Raw genomic sequence first — 23209 nt, 5'->3', positions numbered from 1 at the left:
TTCATTTGTATTCTTCCAGGAATGATGAATGAGTACTGGTTATCCATTGGTAGTCCTGATTCAGTATGGTCATCCATGCAGTATATGGATCTCTAATATTCTTATCATATTTCAATACCTATTGTTTTCCAAAATCATATGCAGCGTCGTATTATGCCGTATACTGCGCTGTCTGGTTGTTTAATGATTTAAAAAAACTTCGATGTCTATGCCTTCCCCCAGTAACGAACATGTTTCCGTACGCAATTTACCGTCTGGCCCGCCTGACGCTGATCGCCAGAATTCATAATAAATTGTAAAAGTTAAATATTCATGTCCGCACTGCCAGACGAAGTTACCCATAGCGATGTATATTTATTGTTTTTCTTTGGCAACAACCAACAAAATGAATCGTTTTTAAAACGTCTCTCATAAATTAGCGACGCATTTAAAGCGATGGCGGCGTGTCGTTGTTTAACTAGGAGCTGCAAAGCGCTGCGGTACTCAAATATTTTCCACGGCCAATTTATCAAGCTCTCTTCCTCTCTCACTTAATTGATTGCTGATTAAACTGTTAAATAAATGCTTCTACATCTTTCTTACGAACTCCCAGACAGACGACAGCGCTAATTGATGTATGGCCTTGGAAGGTTTTTATTCGCGCTTTTATTTTATTCTATTTCAGTCAACTTTTTGTATAATTGAGATTAAAAGAAAAATGAAATGTGATTGTAGAGAGAATCATGGGCTTGAACACTGTATATAACTTACAGGAATTGTAATTTATGAGAAAATACAAGTAATACGCCACTTATCACTCATTCAAGCTTTCTATTTCATTTTGTTCAAAAATGTTCCACGTGAAATCTATTAAAAACCTTTCAATGAAAAGAAATCTCTTTATTCCTAAATATATAAAGGACCGGTAGACCGAATTTAATTTAGGGGGACACAATGGAATAATTAGTAGGAGAAAATGCATTATTTATGTTGAGAAAAATTAGGTTGAAATAAGGGTCGGTATAATTTGGTGTATCTCCTCTCTAATATCGAATAAAATAGGTTCATAAGCCGTATTTAGTGAGCGTAAAGATGCGGAAAAACTCGTGAACGTCTCGACGTTAATGGATCGACTGTTTTTTTTTGTTTCAGAGCGTGGGCGTGAGATGGCACGCGCGGGCATGTTGCACAGGGGAGGAAAAAATGGAGCCGAGTAAGTATTACACACCATTACTAATGCTTCCTAAATGGATGAGTGTACTAAACTTGTTTCTAATTAAAACTAGTATTGGGCACGCCCGAAAACCTCACGCGTATGTTTATTTTTGTAAAAGAGTTTAAGTAGTTCAAAAGAACGATAAATACAGCGACAGGCGAATAAACATATTGTGAAGGATGAAATTTAAAGAATTGCACCCAAATTTAAAAACATGGTTTTAGTAAATACTTTTATACACTTTTGCATATGAAAGGAAACAACAAACAAGCACTTTAGCAATGCTTTTCTTTTACCACAAAAAATGAATTCGTGGCGGCAAACGAGATACTATTGTTTGTAGCAAACGTGCTGTGGTCGGAAAAACTATGTGTAGTGGTGTGTTTCAAAATGTATTCGCACTGATTCTGGTTTCTTTTGTACAATTATGTTTATATTATATTACATTAAATTTATGTACCTCAATTGTACTTTTGATGCTAGCTGATATTGATATGAAAACCTTCCTTACATTAATATAATAAACATGCAACCTTTATTACACATACAGTAAGCTTACAATACTCGTACTACACAAAACCATAAAACAGGTGACACACAGTAATGAATTTAGCTGCGCGAAAATGCCAAAGTACATCCCCGAAGACTTTCATACGCCTTCATGACTTTGCACTTAACATAATTGTTTTTTGGTTGATAATACTAAAGCAAAGATAATACAATACATAACTAAATCCTGAGTTTCAGCAGTAAAAATGACCGTATAAGAATATTTTAAAGATGAAATTTAAAGAATTGTACCGAAATTACTTATATCAGTGATGAAAAAACATTTTGTATTGCCAGAAATAGAAGAAATCTCGCCATACTAAGGAAAAATTAGGGAATATTTCCTTTGCTCACATTAGAATGTGATGTAATAAATACTAGCTTTTACCCGCGACTCCGTGCGCGCGGAATAAAAAATAGAAAACGGGGTAAAAATTATCCTATGTCCGTTTCCTGGTTCTAAGCTACCTGCTAACCAATTTTCAATCAAATCGATTCAGCCGTTCTTGAGTTATATAAATAGTGTAACTAACACGACTTTCTTTTATATATATAGATATAGATAATAGAAGCGCTTTCAGGAAATGATATTAAAAATTTTAGCTAGACCATACCAATGTTTTGACATCGTTGCAGATATTCATTTGTTTAAATATTCTATAGATTAATTGCAATTCTAAACGTAATTATTCAAAAAGTTACCGATTTGTAGAGAAAGTTCACATTATTTTCACAGTTTCTACTAAGTCAGTACTTTTAATACATTGTGTAAATCAAGTAACAGAACGTAAAGGTAAAAAAGGTTCTTCCTTATCACGGGGGGTTGGAGTAAGGAAGCGAGGGGGAGTAAACTAGGGGCAGGTGCGGACCCGATAGGCGTAATTACTTTAACATTTTTAAAACAAGCCTATAGACCAGATGGTACCTTTTTCGATCTTATAACATTTATCTTTCCAGTTGTTAATAGATGGTTACAGTATAAAAGAAACATTTTAGTATTATTGTTATTTATTAATAGACAGCAGTAATTGTTTCCAATTTATGGTTAAAATGTAACAAAGAGCTTCTTCAACCAGATATATATTTTTTTACCTCAAAATATTAGTAAATGTGTATTTCCAGTGCCGATGAACTTGTCCAAAACATAATGTTATTCTTGTCATTCTCTATAAAAAAAAACAGAGATGGTACATGACGTAAAGAAACTAATTAAAAAAGTTTAAGAAAAAAAAAACTTGTGCTTCCAACTATGAATACACGCCAATAGCATATTTCTGAAGGTTTGTAATGCTTGCACATTTATGCAGCTGACTGTACGTTGTAATATGTCAGGTCAAGAAAGGTTTTTACATAGTTATGTTTAAGCTAACATTTATATGTTGTACCAGGATACAGGACCTCTATATTTATACTAGTTTCATTCTATAAAAGTAATCAAAAATCATTATATTTTTATTTGATAAGCTACTAAGGTACTAAATAGAATTACTTTTACTTAATCGCGTCTGAATATATACTATTACAATTAATATCAAATCAAATATAACTGTTAGCGTGTCTGGAAGTAAACGATAGAACATTTACTCCGGTGCTTACAACGGATATTGCAAAAAGGAAACTTTGGCACGCTCAGTTTGGGCAGTAACTGAGTTGGTTAGTGATGCTACGTGGCTACCGCTACAGTGGCGCCCCATCTATCTTGTCGCTTCTGCAAACTTTGCAGACGTATCCCCCGAGACTGCCCCCCAATTTGGCGTGGTGCAGCTCGATTTTAACAACTTATATTTTTACATTTATCACACTTTTAGACTTCATTGTCGTTTAATTTAATCGAATCAATTTTTATTTGACTTATTAATTTGATTAATTAATTGCTTGTTCCTATGCCATCTATTCTTAACTTATATTTCTTTATTCACATAGACAATTGTTTATTAAGGTTATATCGAGTTTTTTGATCGATAATAATTCTTCATGGCGAAACAGATACTTTAAAAAAAAATTAGAGTCTATTTTGTAAATTTCAATTAACAAATTAATAAGTTCTTCTTGTAAGGCTAGTTAGAGACAAGTTACAATCGAACTGTGTTAAAGCTTGCCCTATGGCCGGTGCAAAATTAGAACTATTCTAACTTGTATATTCCTGAACTTGGTTAACTCATTAACTCCATGCAACTACTAACAAACAACCAACCAAAGTTGTCGTGTCCATCGAATTGTTTTCCAAATCCCGTTGTCGTCAAAGAGGACCTTCAGTATTGTATTTTCTCCCCGCTTTAGTCTTAACTGTTTCTACAAACTTTAAATTGTCAAATGAAACTTCACTTCCCACCTTGAACATTATTTACTCTCATTTAATATTTCGTGTTACGTTACTCTAAATTGTTAAGGTTTAAAACCTTACAAAAAAACATTACAGGCATAAATTTAAAATTAGGTAACTAAGAGACATTTGTCAATTATCAAAGTTTGCTATAAAATCACACCCAGTACTATTGTGGAAAATTTCAGTACGCTAGCGTATACATACCTACTTCAATTCTTTGATTAAAAGTTCCGGTCGCTTTCCCCTACCACCTATATTAAGCGACATAATTTATTTTTGGCAGTCGCGAAGTAAGAAGTAAAATTTATTAATAGAAGCATATATACACATTAGCTTTAATAGCAAATAATAATTGATTATAAAATAAGGGTCATGTAAAATGGAGATACAAGAATGTATTGTTTTAATCATCGTCTTGCGAAAAAGAGGCTTTATATGTTCATATCTGAGGGGAAACGAATGTTTGAATATCCACTGATCCGTCACACATTCACCTTTGCAATTCTTATGAAATATGTTGCTATGGATATGCCTGCAGACTAAATCCACCGAAAACTTTATATATAATATGTTAGAAGGTATTTTAACATATGTTGAAGTGGAGTAGAGATCTAAATTTTATGCGGCATCTTTGATACGATATTCTCCAAGCATTGTCGGCTAGCTATCGTGAAATTGTATTATTTACGAGGGTGTACTCTTGCTATAAATCAGTATCACACTTTTATGTGGTAAGGAAATAGCTCGTAACTTTGATTGGGCGCTCGGGCCGCGAGTACAGCACTCGAGAGTTTGTGGGTCATTGCGGTGGCTTTGAATGGACGACCACAAATATGTCAATTGTAAATATTAAACTTATTGTGTACGCAAACTATAAAAATACGCAGTATTTCAAAGTTCTAAGTTCTACAATAGACCATTGAAAATATATTTATTAAAGAGTAAAGTAACTGGACAATCCGTATGATATAGTTTTATTTTTACAACTATAAAGGCTTTCTACCAAGGTTTTTATAAAACCCCTACTAATATTGTCGTATTATGAGGAATAATGTATTCGGAGAATCAAATATCTAAATACCAATGGCTTTTGAATTCAGATATCGAGTCAATGTATCTTGGGAAAAGCAATTCTCTTCATAAGGGATTACGTAAATGCCAGCCTACAGTAAACGACCCGAACTTCATTTGAATAAAGCTACGGAAAGTATTTTTCTTGCAATTATATGTGTCTTACAAGAATTGTACATACATATATATGTAAGCTACTTATAAACGGTAGGACATAATTGAGTAATTTTTATGATGAATTTAATATATGGATACAGAATCAGTACCTAATATGAGAGCCGATATATTTTTAGTATTCTACGATTTTGTTTGTTCTTTTCAACGTTTGTCTCATATATCAGGACATTTTATGTTCAAATATATATACGATTCTTACGTCAAATTTTTTCCATAAAATTCCAGTTCATATAAACCCAAAAAACTTCAAACATATTGGGGACGAACCGCCTAATGAGCTTCATTATGCGATCCCGAAAAAAAATTTTGATTCTTAAAGAAATGCCGCATCCTGCGATACTCATTGGCTTTTCACAAACGAGGCAGCGTCCCGTGAAAGTTTCCGCAAGTGCGGACAGTCGGGCGTACAGGAACTGATCAAAGCCGCACAAGACCCAGACCTCTCGAAAAATCACATGTTTGTGGGATGTTCTCATCTATGTACTATGCTAAGTCAAACCAGCCTTAATAAATTTCAAGAGCTGCTTGGGATATGTAAGATAAGATTTTGTCAATTATGCCTTTATCCATCTGTTACACCTTATTGAAGACATTAATAGGTACCTAAGTACATAAATAAAAAAAAATCAATAAACCCGTGACTCTACCATTTCACACCATGAAGAACAATATTAATCAAATGACTTAACTCGTCAAAATAGATTGAGCTGTTTAGGCTACGTTGATTGTTAGAATTGATATACATACTAATCATCAGACATAAAAACATACATAACCGCGAGAAACACCATTAGCTGGGAGAAAACAGGTCTGTTACTTTCTCATGACTAGTAGTACTAAATGAAATATTAAACGGAATTTAATTGTTTCCTTTAAATACTTTATAACCAGTGGGTAATAAGTCGCGGTTGCATAATTATACAGTGCATTTCCCCAACATCTGCTAGTTAGCAGCTGGCAATCGTCCTTTAGGCTTCTGTAACCCGACCGTGCTGCATCGTGCTCACTGCACCGTGTAACTCTAATTTAACGTTTACAACATAATTTAGAGTGCAATAGAACTATAAACCAATTGTATTTTACCTTATTATAACTAGCTTTCGCCTGCAACTCCGTCCGCCCGGAATTAAAAAAAACAATCAGTAGTCTATGTGTTCTTCCAGACAAAGGTCTACATCTGAGTCAAATTTTATCAACATCCGTTGAGCCGTTCCGGAGATACCTTCAAACAAACATCCATCCACCCAAACATTCGCATTTATAATATTAGTAAGATTTTTAATAACAAGTATTAAATTACAATGGCGTATCGTTTCCTGTTTTGTCATCAAACGTAATATGAAAGTTTCCCAAAACTACGTCCGCAATTTCGCGATAAAAGTAAATAATGCTCTCGCAGGAGCGTTTCAACGATTTGCTTAGGATAGGATATTGTATCCTGGCCACGCCGTTATTATGTAGCCAATAGCCACCTTTGGGAATAGTAAGGTCTATAGTATTTTTATAAAGCTGTCCAAAGACTGTGATATTCAAAGGTACACGTATACAATCAAAAGACGATAGCTATACGCTTGTTTGCACATTATATTTAGTACCGTCTTTTGTTCAAAATGATATTGTTTTCATTCAAAATGATATGGATTCATTTTCCCTTAAAACACTTCATAGAGTTTTTTCAAACTTGTGCTTTTATACTTTCTGATTTCACTAGCAGATTTTTTGTCTAAATATATAATAATATCAGATGTTTTGCAATCTCTTTGTTGTGTTTTCGTTTGAAATATATAATATCGATAATACAAAGGAATTAGACAAAAGTCATCTGCCGTTTTGGCATCTCAGACTGTTTGGAGCTACAGATTTTATATTTTGCCAAATGAAGTCAAATTATTTTAAATAGCCTTACTTTAATTTAATACTACATATTTAATACATTTCATAATATTGAAAAAAAAATTAAATTCGTCGGTATGCACGTTTTTATGCAATAAGGAGACAAACCTGAGTGATCATCGACGCCGAAGGGACATCCGCAACACAAGAGGAAAATAAAATTTAGAATTACTACGTTACTTTTCGCTTTATGCGAGCGAGATAAATAAGCGAAGAAATACAAATATATGTAGATATTATATTATACAGTTAAATGTAATTAGACTATTGACGTCGAAGTGAATATTGAAATGTGGGTGAGGGGTTTGCTCGTTTCCGACCTTACCGATTGCATATCAACAAGTAATTTCCGATGTGTGATGGCAATTTACAATATATTTTACTAAAGTGCAAAAGAATTTAGAACGACGACGTCTTCGTGCTATCTGCTAAGACCTTCGTACACAATGTAAATCTTCCAAAACCTGTTTTTTAGTTTATTAGTATTTTAGTCGCTAAAACTAACAATGCAATAGAGTTTCGTACACATGCACGCGCTGCCGACATTTTGTTCTTTAGCGGCCCTCTAAATCAGTCGGTCGCAACTCGTTTGTCATGATCGTTGTGAGAAAAGTCGCTGCGATTTTCAATATGTCGCCATATCTGTACTGACGTAATAGACGACTCGCGTCAACGATTCATCATTGTGTGTCCGGAAAGCGCGCTACACGATACTAGCGACGTAAAGATACAATATTAGTTTCAAAGACCTACGTCGCCTTGTATACGGAAATTCTTACAGTGTTTCGACTGTCGTGACACTTATTTTCACACACATTCCTTTAATACTCTTTGACTATAAAATGTAAAAGTCACAGCTTTTAATTTCTACGGTTATAAATAACTTGCTAATTCATTCATTTCCAATTACTTTTGTTTAAGTCTGGTAAAAAAATATTAAAAACATAGAATTCTTTCATCGTATTTTAAAATTCTGGATTAATGTAAATAACGAAAATAATTTCAACTGCACTTAAAAAGGATCCTCACATTGAATATATCATAATTGCCTTGCAAATATTTCACTGGCAAATTGTTTAACTTTACGTTTCATTACGTACTATTTATTTTATCGTTATATTTAACTTATGAAGAGCCAACTGTGCTTTCTCTTCGTTGTTAATTGAGTAGTTAGTTTTTATTCGAATTGTTTACTGAATACTAAATAGTAGCGCGAGTATCTTTAAACAAATAATAATAAATAATCTTTATTGTACATTTTACACATCTGTTTTATTATAAACTTGGCTCCTTAACAAGGTTTCCCTGAATTAAAGGAGCCACTGACTTCCCTTGCATGTTAAAAGTATATATAATATGTGTTAATTTAAAAATACTCTTTTCTTTTCAAAATTGTAGAAATTTACTTGTCTACATATAATCAAATTAACATTTTCATGATTCACTTGAGTATTGAAGTTATTTGTCAGCATAGTGTATCAAAGATTAACTCGTGCATGCCTTAACATGCAAGTCAGCAAATCGTTTTCTATAATGTTTGAACAAATATGCTTAGTCAGTTATTTTGAGTTGTTACCCCATCTGTATTATAAGTCAGTTACCTTTAGAATATGTATTGACTTAATAGATAAGCACAGGCCGGCAACGCATCTGCGATTCCTCTGGTATTGCAGATGTCAATGGGCGTCGATGAACACCTTGGTGTTCTCGCTGCTCGTTTGCCCCCTTCTATTATATAAAAAAAAAAAAAAAATACAATCAAAGTATAACAAGCATCTTTAAAATTGAAAGCTTTTGATTTAGTTTGCTCTCGCACTAAGCATACGTTTTCTTTGACATTTTAAATTTTCTTTTAAACTTTCACTTTAAATAACCACGATGCTTGTGCTTATCTTATAATATAAAGATAAAAATGTAGTACAAAATTATGGTACACTTATCAAGCAAGAAAACACTTTAGAAATTATCAGACGACATTACATCGATAGTAACAAGTGAAACATTTTTCAAGTGTATTAGAGATAGAAAGCGTTGAATATTCTGTTTACGTAGGCTTGAAAAGGTCGTAACAAAAACACCGTATATATTTCGTAGATACGAGGGGCTGATCAATTTGTTTAGGGCCTGTTGTGATCCCTCTTCACGAGGTTGTATCTTATTATGTCAGTCCAGCCTTCGAATGTATTCAGTCAATGGTATTGTAGTTATTTTACATGACAAATCTCTTTTAGAACTGGCTTGTTCTTTGTATATTTATGTAATTACATGGATACTTATGTATTGCTTGTGAGAGTGATTCGTGACGAATAACATTTGTTTAGGTACTAGCAAATTAATATAAATTTTCTGGCGTCAATTGTTCAGATTCATGATTTTGTAAAAATATTTCAGTATTAATAAATATCGCGTACTAAAAAATTAACTACAAACATACATATTAGAAATCATTTAAATTGGTTAACTTTTAACACGTGGTAATACTATGTGACCTTATTGTTAAGAAGCGCACAACAAAAATAAATGTACATTATGTATAAAAATAAATCATAACATTTATCAATATTAGGTACAGCTTTTATATGTATAAATATCAGCTACAAAGGGTGTTCCAACCCCACACCTGTCAATTTCCATAATGGAACGATATCGATGTGCTGACCAACTAATGTAACGCTATTTCCAACCACACGAAAACCAATATGTATATTAAAAAATTGCCAACATAAGCTAACGAGCGTTGCTCCGGTTTCGATGAATAAATGGATAACGAAACCATTCGATTCATTTCATTTTTTTTTGCGACTGTACTCTGCAACTGGATAATACCCTTTAAAGTTTGCCTTTGTTTACGCCTGTTCCATAATGCACGTCATTATTTGACAAATAAAAAACCCTTTAATATTTAAATTTTTTGTATCTAGTTGTACATTTAATACGTAATTGTTTCCTCATTAAATAAATACCTATGTCATTAAATTACCACAGTGTACTCTGACATCAGAGGTAACCGCATAAACTCGTTACACAATGAGACGCTGACCCGAGGTAGATAATTGTCACGCATTCGCAAATATTAGTTTTACCACGAAACTCCAGGCAGTTAATTGCTCTCTGCATGCCGACCCTTTCAAACTAATCAGATACCGGGCTACGGCCATTTCAGTTAGTTTAGTGGACCGAATGAAAATATTCCTATATAAATTGCTATTGACTTATCGATTTTATAAGCGGCAAAAGTGATTTTGTTATGTTTTAAATTGATTGATGAAATTAATGCACTTTACCTATATGCTTCGTTTACTTATATATTTTTCTGACGTACATTTTAATTGAATAGTAAAGGTAGCATTGTGAATTTAAGATTTAAACGAAATGATTCTCAGCTATAATACGTTCAAAACAATTGAGGTGACAGTAATATCTGACAACTCCTTAAAGATTTTAACTTTAAACTTTTTAATGTCGCATACGTGTTTAGATATCGAAAATCAAAAGGCAACAAAACCGACAATGTTACACACATCATATAATAACTTTAACAAACAGTTTTCATGTAGAAATCCATTTATAAGAAAGAGAGAGAGTTACAATTCCCCGACACAATAGTATCGATCGTTAGGAGTGTTGGGAGAAAGACGTTGCGAGTAGCGATTGCACATCCCGGATGAAAGTGAAGGTCCCCTCGGCAGCGGCCGGAGCGATCGAAACCGCAGACGGTGGGGAAAGTGGACGAATGGGAACCGCTGTATCCATGTTATTGTATCAATATGTAATTGCGGTGTAATCGAAGCTTTATTATCAATGTTTATTTGTGTACATATTTTACTAGGTTATAGAATAACATTTGGTCATAACCAGGAAAAGTGAAAAATTGTATGCGTTATTTTGATAAAAAACAAACTAAAATCTTTTCGCCACTGTCTAATATGGCATACTTGTAGTAGATTTGCTTAACTTTCAAATCAATGTAAGTATTATTGTGTTAAATTTTATGTTTATTTAAAAGAAAATGAATATAATTTCCCTAACTAAACTAATGATTTGTAAATTTTTCAAAACAGTGTCTACGAACATTAAAACTGATGTTATTTTTACTATTACATACGCGTGAATTCTCATAGTATTGTTAATCGAAATGGAATATTAAATAGGATGAAAAACAGACAGTAAAAGAGACGATCAGTAAACAAATGTTTTCTATTCATTTTTTGTGTCCGCCCTCAGTGTCTGGCCGTGTTTGCACTTCATTGCAGTTTCTTGTTGGTACAAACGCGTGTATCCTTGCCGTTTACATCTGCCTTGCATTTGTTTGTGCTCATGTCGCCGGTGCTATAAAAAGATACAGAATAGCAAATGTTTGAATTAACGATTACTGTATGCGTAATTAAACATTATCTTGTCAACTCAACAAAAATTATTTTCTTTTTTATGTTTACTTTAGTGGAAATTTTCTTTGAGAATTGATAAAGTTGTAACTAATATAACGAAATAAAGAGGAAATTAAGCTACGCTTAATTTTGCCTATGCTTAACTATTTTCCCTGCTTAATTTTGCCTATGCTTAACTATTTTCCCTGCTTAATTTTGTCTATGCTTAAGTATTTTCCCTGTATGCTCACACAATTTGTATCGGTGAATGATACAAATTGATTGATGATGTTAACGCTTTACCAAGTTTTAATTATACATAAGATTTAGTGCCTGTCTACTCTTTTAACTTACAAGAAAATATACGGATGTAATATAAATGAACGAAAAGTGTGTCGAGAGTTCATGAAAACTGAATGCGCCGATGAATTCCAACGGTCACGAAATTCACTTCAAATATAATTTAACTGCATTAATTTTTTTTTCATACGTACGTCTGCCGCGTTTATAAATAAGTTACGCATGTGAGGGCCTCCATAGGGTTGTGGCATAATTTAAGCTCTCTGACTAACGAGCAGGCACTCAAGTTGAGCCTCCTCACATATTGCAGTTGCCGCAGACTACATGATATTGTGAGATTTGTAAGCGCATTGTTTGTGTGCCCTCTCCCTCCCTGCCGGCTGCAAGAACAAGACTGTTACTTGCGATCTTATAGGATTGTAAACTACTTATCGTTGGTTTCTGATACCAAAATCCCTGTTTAAAATGTATCATCATCCCTCACATTATCTTCGACAAAACAAAGATAACTAACTATATGTTACATACAACGTCTCAGAAAGATTAGACGGATATTTATCATTATCTTTTCTAGTTAAATAGCCTATATTTTCTAGAGCTATAAAATAATATTTATATTTTTTTCCAATATTTATTTCTATCTATTTTTATTTGATTTATATCTTCTATTAGTTAATATTATATAGTGAGTTTTCTGTTGTCAGTGAACAAATAATAAATATAAAATAAAAATAATGTCATGATGTAATTTTAAAAGTTCTTAACTTCTTAGAATCTCCCAATAGAGTCAAATGCACCAATGGAGCTGTAAAGAAAAACTTTGTGCGACAGCACTCAACCAACCAGTTGTGTTGCATTGAAGTTTATACTTCTTTATACTGAGACGTGTTTTGTATCCGGTCATTGATACGTGAGTGCAAATAATTGTCTATTGGATAAATAGCTAAACAATTTTATACAACTTATTTATATTTATATTTATCATGAAGATAATAATCAAATACTTTTTCAACATTTCTTTGTATCTTTACGTCTCTTTTATTTATTACATTTACCTGTTAATGTATTTTATAGAAAAGTTGTTGTACTTTATAGCAATCTAATAAACCCTGTTGTTATTTCCTTTTATCTACAGAGGGTCTGTACAACAGCTATTAGCTGTCATATCTGAAATCACTCCTAACAAATGTAATAAATAAAAAGCAGTTTTATTTGAAGAGTTTCATAAAGTGATAGGTGCAGTTGTATTTTTTTGCACCCGTCGTTTTCAATGAATGTCAACTTTGAACGTATTATTTTATTTGAAGATTGAAAGAGGGGTGGATTGTGTATAGCTAAGAGATGTCAGATGTAGACGCGACTGAGGGAAGTAAGTGGAGGAGGCAGTGAGGGCTCCTGCTTGATTATTTACGGTAATTGAAAATTGTACACACATCTGCTAATGAAATGTACAGAAAAATGCGTTATTTTGCAACATTCATTTAAATTATTAGTTTTAATTTAAAAAAAAGACGTTAACACTTGTCTAAAAAAATTGGTAATTAAATTTTGATGCTATAAACGATACAAGTTACGAAAGTATTGAAGTAAGGATAAGCATTTAAACATAAGGGTTATTGCAACGTGCCATTTAAAAGTAAATTCACCCTCGTACTGCTAAATTGGCTTATTTGTATGCAAAAACCACTTCAGCATGTCTATTGATGAAAACACAAAAGTATAAACACGCTGCGTTTCCATTGTAAAATGTTGGTCGCTCTCCTGGTTCACATCAAAATGTTTAACCAGAGCGACGTAACATAGTCATCAACACTTAACGCTTTAGAGGCCGCGGCGCGTTTCCATTAGCACACCTTGCCGGAGCTAGCGTGATTAATCTAATATATCCGTTTGTAGCCGGAATTATGCTCTTAGGGTATGCAGGTGGAAAAGAGGCCATTCTTTGGGGGCTTATCGTTGTACCCCCACCGGCACGTCTGCATCACTTAAACTAATGGCTCACAGCACATTTAACGTTCCCTACTTCTTACGGAATGGTGCTTTCATGCACCTTTTGTTCGACAGCACGATCTTATTTCTTTCAACGCTCCTCCCTCCTGCACTGTCCTAAATGTAACAAACTTTTTGTTTCAACCTTCAATGGCAACTCTGCTGATTTCACACTACTATATACGAAAACAACCTAAATTTATTAAGGTTACAACTATATTGGTACAAGATTCTTATATGTACATAATGACTCAATATAACATTTCTATATTAATGTAATACTAATATTTAGGTACACACAAATATTCAATAATCCAACTAAAGCAAATAAGATTTAAAGGTAACACACGTTTACGAATTCTGATTTTAATTTCGGTATCCCCCAGATTATTTTAATTAAAACTAATTCCAGGGCACACGATTGCGTCGGCAAATTCGGGAGTCATCGAATGGGGGAGACGGCGGCATTGGAACGTCTTCCCCTTTCGTTTCCCTTGCATATAATTAACTGCAGATACCCGTAGGGGTGCGTTCAAGTTTTATACAGCTTTTTAAATAGGCGACAGCCCTGTCAGGGTTCGAGTGTGCCACAACACTGATAGGGTTTGTACAATTTGTGAGGGCGCCGAGGTAAGCGGCCGTGATTCTATTGATTTTTATAAACGACATCTCTTTTTACCGACCCTCGTCTCTGCCCTCTGGCTAAACGATTGCATCAAATTATTACTCCATTTGCCATTTAAAATAAAGATAATAATTCAACATGCCTATTTTTGTAGCTAAACTGATGCTACTTTCGCAGCTGAAAAAATACTATATAAGTACATATTTAATATTGTTACGAGTATATCTATAGTGATATACTTATCTATTAAAATGTTATCTAAAAACCTAAATTAGAAGCAGACAAATTTTATTATGACAGATTTGTCTATTCTAATCTGGTTTGAAACACAATTTCTAAACTTTGAAAATTCGTTGAGAAAAATTATGTTGAGAATTAATTAAGAACTTTATCCGCTGTATCATCATTTACATAAATTCATTAAGTACTTTGTTATTACATATTAAATGGTTATACCTATAAAATTAATATAGCCATGGTACAGTTGTCTATTCAAATTTAAAACGAAACCATTTTTAAAACACTTTATATGTGTCCCTGAGATGGCTCCGTTAATTTACATATTCATAATGATTTGGTATCCGTTTTATATGGTCGCTTTCGATTGTCGACTATCGCGGATTTCTCTCCCCGCTCTATTCATTATTTCTCGGCTCCTATGCATATAGATATAACTCAATAAAATACGATTTTCCAACTGTGCCATTTAATGTTTTTTAGTTGTTTAGTGTCAATGTCATAGAAGTGTTCTTACGTTCATGTTTTCAAGAAATTAAAAATCTTGTTAGCATAGTTTAAGATATTAGGAGTAAAAGTTTGCACATGAGCAAGTGATCACCTGATTTTACTTAAGTATAGAAGTAAAGTTAAAAGATAGCAATTGCACACAGATGATTGTTCTTCTTTCTATTGCCTTTGCTCAAAAATAGTATTATGACAATATACGTAGGAGCCTTAGATTTGTTGAATTAATCCGATGCACGCACGCCAGACGTATAAATCAAGGGGCTAATGCCGCAGCATCCGGCGACTCTCGCTAGTTGTCGGCGACGGCGACATTTGCCTAATGTTCGGCGCTGCACCCCACGCGCTCCCTCCTGCTTCGCGTCATGCCGACAACAGGAAGAAGGGCGCCGATGTTATTTATTAATTCCACACAATTGTTTCTCGAACATTCGCGAATATTGTACTTGACAGTTTATAAGGTTATGTATTTTTCTATTGAAGTATTAAAACCATGTAATGATGATGATGATCAAAATTTGATGTAACGTTGATGGCGGTGATGAAAAGAAAATTAAGGATATCAAAAGAGAGAACAACACGTGGAACTCTACACAGGATAGGACACAAAATACCTTTACTTTATGTCTGTCTTAAGATAATGTCTAATGGTTTACAATTCTATTAATTGTATCGTATAAGCTGAACACTAAAACACTTGCAAAATGTCAAATTTGAAACCATTATTAAAGGATAAAACCATAATTAAAGGATTGATAGACCTTATTTGCTTTAGTTCGCGTGAATAATGTTGGGAAAGCAGTGGTTTCAAACTTGATTATCTCATTTAATTAATATAGGCGGTTGTAACCTTAATACATTTAAAACAAATGAAATGTATTTGTCAAGGTCACCACAGAGCTTAAGTAATTTATCTTCCTACACCTAAAACTAAGCCAATGCTAAGTACAACATAACGCTACATACTCTGTTACACTTAATTTTAATTAGAATTGCCATCTTTTCTTTATTTAGAATACTTTATAAATATGTAACATATAAAAATGTTAGACTTTGCTTGCGGGCGCGGTTACTGCACTTACTCGTAGCGTTATATATTTATGTGCTTGTTGGTGTGTTTCGCTTATCTATTCTTTGCTTGCAATTAATCTTACACAAGCCAACGAGTTAGTCTTTCATTAACTGCCCGTAAATAAAAGTGAATGTAAAAATGAGTGTAATAATGCATAGTTTTTCATCGTCGCGCCAGTCGTCTGGTCGTGGCGGTGGCGTGGCGGTGGCGTGGCGGGCTGGCCGGGATCGATAGCACTGCAGTAGACCTGGACCGTCGGCAAACCGCTCGTTATACACTATATACGATAATTAACTAAACTGTTCAAGCAAATATAACTAAAATTATTCGGGACATTGCAATACACATCATGTACCAGCATAATGTTAGTAATTCATCCCATTACTAGGGTAATTATTTCCAAAATAACCTTATTGTAAACTTTTTTGTTTTACTATTTAGAGTAATTGTATCATTTTTCTTAACAATTTTACCTTTAATCAATGTATAAAACAACATATTAAGGACAACTGAACAAATAATACCAACTGTTTGTAACTGTATATTGCCAAACAGCGACACACGATTGTGTACTTACAATGTTACGCGAAAAACTTATTAACACGTCAAGTAAACGCCAAGTTATACCGACGCTAAGCACTATTGTAACCAATGATTGTAAACTTGATTTAACATACAGCCGAGAGTAATCAAAACTTTGCTTACGTTCCAACTTGACGCAATAAACCGACGAAATCCAACGAGAAATAAAATGTTCCAACATTCCATTGTCGTAAAGCAAAAATATACACGAAGCAAAGTTTGAGATCTCAGTTCTATGTACTGAAGATTATTTACTCTGCTTTATAAAAGGTCGAATTAATAAACAGTGTATATACTAGTAATCGACATCATATCTTTGAATGAAAAGCTATCCATTTCACTTATTTGTCTACATCAAACAAAATTAAAGGGTAAAAAAAAATAAAATAACATATTTTAAGAAACAAACGAAGTAAAACTGTATAACATTAAATTATCAAAAGCAGTTATTTCTATTAAAATGAAAGCGAAATTGTAATGGCGCGTGCTTATCATTTCTAACAGCAATTATAAACAGGCCATGTCAAAATAAGGGTAACATTAAAGCCGCGAAATTGCTCGACATTACCAAATGAAAATGTCACAGTTGTACATGTGACGTCACTTGTTACGCATAACAAAATTTCGATAAACATCAAGTTGTTTACATTGTAACGTTGGCCTATTTACTAGAAACAAGACATGGTTAAACGCTTAATCTGTATTAAGATTATTAGTTATTGCATCTTTAAATATTAATAAAATACTTAAGAAGGGACTAACAACTGAAGTGTCGGAGGTTAGTTGGATCTGGACGACGAAAACCGCCGTAAAGTACACCAAAATCTCATACTAACTTTGACATAATTGACAATGACGATGACGAATGATGCGCCGAACCTACGGCAGCGATATGTGAATGTAATACCGTGTAAAGGAAGTCCTTGACCCTTTAAATACAGGTCTTCTAGTTAAGGGGCCAAGGCAAAACCGATTAATGTATTCGTAGTATGTAAAGTTTGCGCGTTTTCCGCCAAAAAAGAACCCTTTGTCGTCAACCTTAACTTTGAGAACACTCCTCTGGTTGCCTCAGCCAGCATTGGTATCCTCGGCGTTGACATATCGAGTGACGTCCAATTCCGTGGTCATCTGGAAGGGAAGGCCAAGCTGGCCTCTAAGAAGCTTGGTGTCCTAGGGAGAGCGAAGCAGTATTTCACGCCAGCCCATCGCTTACAGTTATACAAAGCGCAGGTTCGGCCACATATGGAATACTGCTCGCATCTCTGGGCTGGAGCTCCTAAATACCAGCTTCTTCCTTTTGACCGCGTGCAACGTCGTGCCACTCGAATCGTCAATGACCGGGGTCTTACCGATTGGCTTGACTCACTGGCTTTGCGAAGGGATGTCAGTTCCCTTTGTATCTTCTACCGCCTTTACCACGGGGAGTGTTCCGAAGAATTGTTTGGAACCATACCTGCCGCCGAGTTCCGTCATCGCACGAGTCGACAGAGCGCCAAATTTCATCGCTACCATCTCGATGGGTGGCATTCCACAACGACGAGGTTTTCACGAAACTTTCTACCTCGCACAGCCGCGTTGTGGAATACTCTGTCCTCGGCGGTATTTCCAAACAGTTACGACTTAGGGACCTTCAAGAAAAGAGCGTATACCTTCCTTAAAGGCCGGCAACGCATCTGCGATTCTTCTGGCGTTGCAGATGTCCACGGGCGTCGGATCAAATAATTCTCGGTCCGTTGCTCGTTTGCCCCCTTCTCCTATTAAAAAAAAAATAAAGATTTTAAAACCTACTAAACCCGTGTTCACTTATTAGATGTTACTAGATTTATGTACTCGCTTCACTTGAAGTTATTCTACATCGATCTTCCTGTTTGCGCGATTGTTAAATAGGTACTTACAAAATTAGTTCTATTTCGCTACACATCACGTCTAACTTTTATGTTTCTTCGCTCGCTTTAAAATCATTTTAAATGCAAGGCTTTTATTTGTACTTTTAAAACTACAATTCTAAACGAATCTATTAAAACATGTGTTAAGTATTTGGTAAAAATACTAATAAGATTGCGTTCACGCATTTAAACCTTACATGAGTTCAAAATAAATGTCGGTTAAAGTACCTTAGGATACAAACCTTCTTATAATAATTTACACATAAAAATGTGAAAATAAAGCCTTAAGACACATAAAACGTATTCTATCGATACGATTTATACGCATAATATCGACGCTGGAAAGCATAAACGCTGTAACCCTTGAAATCACGAATAAGTTTTTACACGTTAATAATTTCAACCATTATCAAACAATAATGATTTTATTATAGGTTAGCACAAACTACACGACATTGCTAAATACCGCATGCTTGTAGGCGTATCAGCTCAAGAGTTATGATTTTTGGCTCTCCTGTAAAGTTCATACTTTCGGGGTTACAGCGTTTACGCTTTCCAGCGTCGATAAGCACACGTAAATATATGCGTAAGAAGGGGATAAATTCAGATATGACGGATGATAGAGATGTATGGAGGACTAGTACATACTGTGCCGGCCCTCAATAGGGATAAGAGCAGGTTTATGATAATGTAAATATAAAGGTGTCGGTAGAAACTCAAAATATTTGTTAAACTCCCCTAGGAGATCGCCGGCGTAATATCTTAACGAGGGCCTCGACGTGCCTTGCGGCGTCGTGGGGACCGAGACCTAAGCTAATTGCTTAATTAAAACCTCAAAACCAAGATTTATTCACGTCGGACTGCACATAACATAACATACAAAAAACGAAACCTAGACGTGTTAAAATTACATTTATTTTACAACTAGGAAATAATATTGCAAGCTATCTTCTTTCCATTCTGTTAACTGATAGCTTAAATACATATAAATGTTAAACCTTAAGTTGAAGTAGCTGTCTATAAACTTTATTTGGTTATTGGCACTTGTTACTGAACATTAAAACTTACGAAGTTAGATATCAATAGGTTTTAGTAATTAACCCAAATTAATTAATTTATGAAAGATCGTAAAATTTTTAAATTGTGCAAGTAATCCCGTAGTCGATTTATTTGAAAGGAACACATCGCCCCCTTGAGTTGAAAACTTCAATATTGACTCGCAAAATTGCTTTAAGACGGTGCAGCCGATAATGTCTACGAGCTCTTTGTAATGTCAACCTTATAACTGATGGATTAAGATTGGAATTGGTTCCGGCAGCTGTCGCCGGCGGTGTTGTCACAGCCCGCCACGCTTATTGGCATGTCCTCAGAGGTTCCTTCCGCCGCAACGCCACCCGCGTCGCGCCGGTCCTAAAGATTTTACACTAAAAGCCCTAATAGCGTCTCCTTCACTTTGCAGAGAACAGATACATTTTATCTTCGGTCAATTTATTTAATTTTAGAGGTGTTATCTAAGTATTGTGGTTGTTTTAAGAGAGTGTTTTAAATTAAACTTCTATATTAGATCTCAATGGTTTTATCTGGGAAACTTTGGATAATCTTGAGTTTATATGATCTGACACTTCCGAAGATGGGGGGATGATGGTCCATTTTTAAGGTCATTTCACAAGTTCTAAAACTTTGATTTATGGTTGAATTTTTAATTGGATTACTTTTTATCTAGATACTTGGAGATTGTTTACATTAAACGTATAATCCGCAGTGAGATAGTGCGCCGCTGTTGCCCATGCGGCGGCGTGGCGGCCGAGAAAATCCGCATAGCATCCCTCGTACGAGACATTCAAAGCATGCAGCTACACATCTGAGCCGTATACTTTGTCATATCTATGTTCACAACGCATTTTATTTATACACAAATAAATAAAACTTTGCCCTGTTATATATAATATCTAAATCAAATTAAATGCTTGATCACATTCCCAAGATGTTATATGGCGAAATAAAAACACCTAAACTAAAAACACCGTGTTACATCTTTGCTTATATCTCAGAGAAACTCACGGTATCCTTTTTACAAAGCCTTGGCTTCCTATTAATTCATACCCACGCACTAAGAAAAACACGAATATAATTAAACACAATTTCCAGTTCTTTCTGAAAGAAAGTTCCTTAAAAGCTTAGTGGCGTATGCAACTCGATATAAAAAGGTATAAATGCTTTGATCCGTTCTACTTCTAGTAAAAACTTCCACTTATTCAGTCGACACTACAGCGATTATCATCCAACCGAACCTGCGCGGCTGTACAAGGCCTTATGCTCCTTGCGTGCAGCGATACTTTTACGGCTTCCAACGAGCTACTTTTGAAAACAAACTAAACGAAGTCCACACCGTGATCTTAAACCAATTAAAATCTGTTCACTAATTTTCACTCCGGCTACGCTCCTACAGTACATTGACAAAGTGGAAACTTCCAGATTCAACTACTTAATTGGCCAAGTTTCGTGCACTTAAAAAGTTCACTGAATTCCGGTCGAGATGAGAATAAACAATTCGGGAGCGTCTGCGCTGAGCACCTTCGACTCGTCATTGGCACATTTCTTTTTCAAAGACGACTGTAGGCGGGTGCATGCAAAGTATTGCTTGAGAACGTATGTGAGTATCGATGTTCGAATCCGCATCGATCTCTGTAACACTTTAAATCAAGTGTTCGTTAAGAAGATGTAGCTATTCAGTCGTTAGTGGTGTGAGCGCGAGTGTGTGCGCCGAGGCAGCGTACGCTCGCTCGGGGGTCGACGGCCGGGGGTGCAAGGGGGCGCTTTGCACTTCCGCCTCGCTGTACTCATTTCCGCATAAACAGTGCCTCCTAGTATCAAGATGTAGTCCTACAGACGACGATATCAAAGTGCGTCTACCTTCCTTTCACTCATTACCTACTTAAAAACGACGAAGCGAAGAAAAAATCTTTCGAGTTTGAAATAAATAAAATTTTAAATAACATTGCAAAATTCAAATTCCGAATATGAAAAGCAAATGTTTAAGCGAGGAAAAAGCGAAGCTAGTGTAACTAATCAAGGTGAACCCAACTCTGGTGGGAAGAAGAAACGCAATTTGAAGTCCCCCTTAAAAGTTTTGAAAGCGAAGGAGTGTGGGTGCAGTAAAACAAAGGCAGGATCGGAGAGAGCGGGGTGCGGGGCGGCCAGTACACAGCGCGCCACTCGTGCTGAGTGCTCCGCATTGTGCCGCGTGTACAATGCGCTGCGCCGCCGCCCGCCGCCCGTCCTGCAGCCACACCACACGTCGCCTGTGACCGACCTAACTCATTGGCTTTCTACAGCTTATTAAAGTAAACTCTAGGACACGTGGACTTCTAAAAGCTTCTCTATCGTTATCATCATTTGCATTGGTTCACTACAAACACGTTATGCACAGCTCTATATTATATACTTGTAACAAGAACTAAGAACCTAACTATCCCCTTCATATTTTATATCATTATGATTTTTCAGCGATAAGTCTAATCCAAATCTTTTTATCTCTCTCAAAATCTTACAACACTTAATCTTATGATCTCTGAAGATTTACAAAAAATATTGTTATTGAAGCAAGAGAGAGGATCATTAAGACTGGCACTAATGAAGCCCTCGATACGTTGCTACAAATCGCCGACATATCGCAAACCTCTCGAGCCAGTGCCCTCATAATGTTACTTCGTTCCCCAGCCTCTTATCTCACCATCGCTGAAACAAGAAGACTGGTTAGGAACGTCTGATTACTATGCAAAGACAATTCAAGTGCCTCAGGTAAATAAAATTCAACAGAGAAATTATTTTCACATCGTTCTAAATTTGTTCTAACACGTTCGGACGTCTAACGAGTTTTCTGACAACGAAGAAATCGTAGTGGCTTAGGTCGTATTAAGGTAAAATGAAATGAATTCAATAAATTCGATCTAAATCCTGACCAGTTAACGAATCTACACATGAAAATGTCTGGGAAGCGGGTCAACAGCTCTCATCCCGCTCCGCTGATAGTGGTCGACCGACGTTCAAATAATATCGTTGAAAGTTTTTTTTTTTAATTACGCGATAGATAACTAGCAGTCAGTTGACAGCTTTGAATAATTAAAAACTATTTACCAAACAGCCCGTTTTATGTTCAATTGAAAACTAGAGATAAACAAAGCTGTACCTATTATGTTTTTGTTTTCAATTTATCTAATGGAATCAGTGATTTATTTATTTTTTTTATGTAAAAGAATAAAGTTTAAATATTAACTTACTCAACTTAAAATTTAAAAAGGCACAAAAACACCGTTATGGAGGCTAGGCCATTGAGTTAGAAATACGCGATTAGGGAAACCAATACTCGTTAATTTTTATTTCAAGATTCATCCTAGTTTTTCTGTATTTTACACAAATATTTTCACCCATAA

At 35.0% G+C, this 23209-nt stretch overlaps 1 protein-coding gene across 3 annotated transcripts in view; it reads left to right on the top strand.

The window, feature by feature from the left end:
- LOC106719977 overlaps positions 1-23209 on the top strand; it is a 136702-nt gene that overhangs the window by 83462 nt on the left and 30031 nt on the right. For all 3 annotated transcript variants that reach the window (XM_014514474.2, XM_014514475.2, XM_014514473.2), the window contains one exon: positions 1132-1192. In XM_014514474.2, coding sequence (XP_014369960.2) covers positions 1146-1192 — 47 coding nt within the window. In that variant the 5' untranslated portion in view covers positions 1132-1145. The remainder of the gene's footprint in view (positions 1-1131; positions 1193-23209) is intronic.

This window comes from Papilio machaon, chromosome 1 (genome assembly GCF_912999745.1).
Source record: "Papilio machaon chromosome 1, ilPapMach1.1, whole genome shotgun sequence".
In the NCBI taxonomy this organism is placed as follows: domain Eukaryota; kingdom Metazoa; phylum Arthropoda; class Insecta; order Lepidoptera; family Papilionidae; genus Papilio; species Papilio machaon.
Note: the sequence above shows the minus strand (reverse complement) of the source record. Positions and strands in the feature narration are given on the sequence as shown.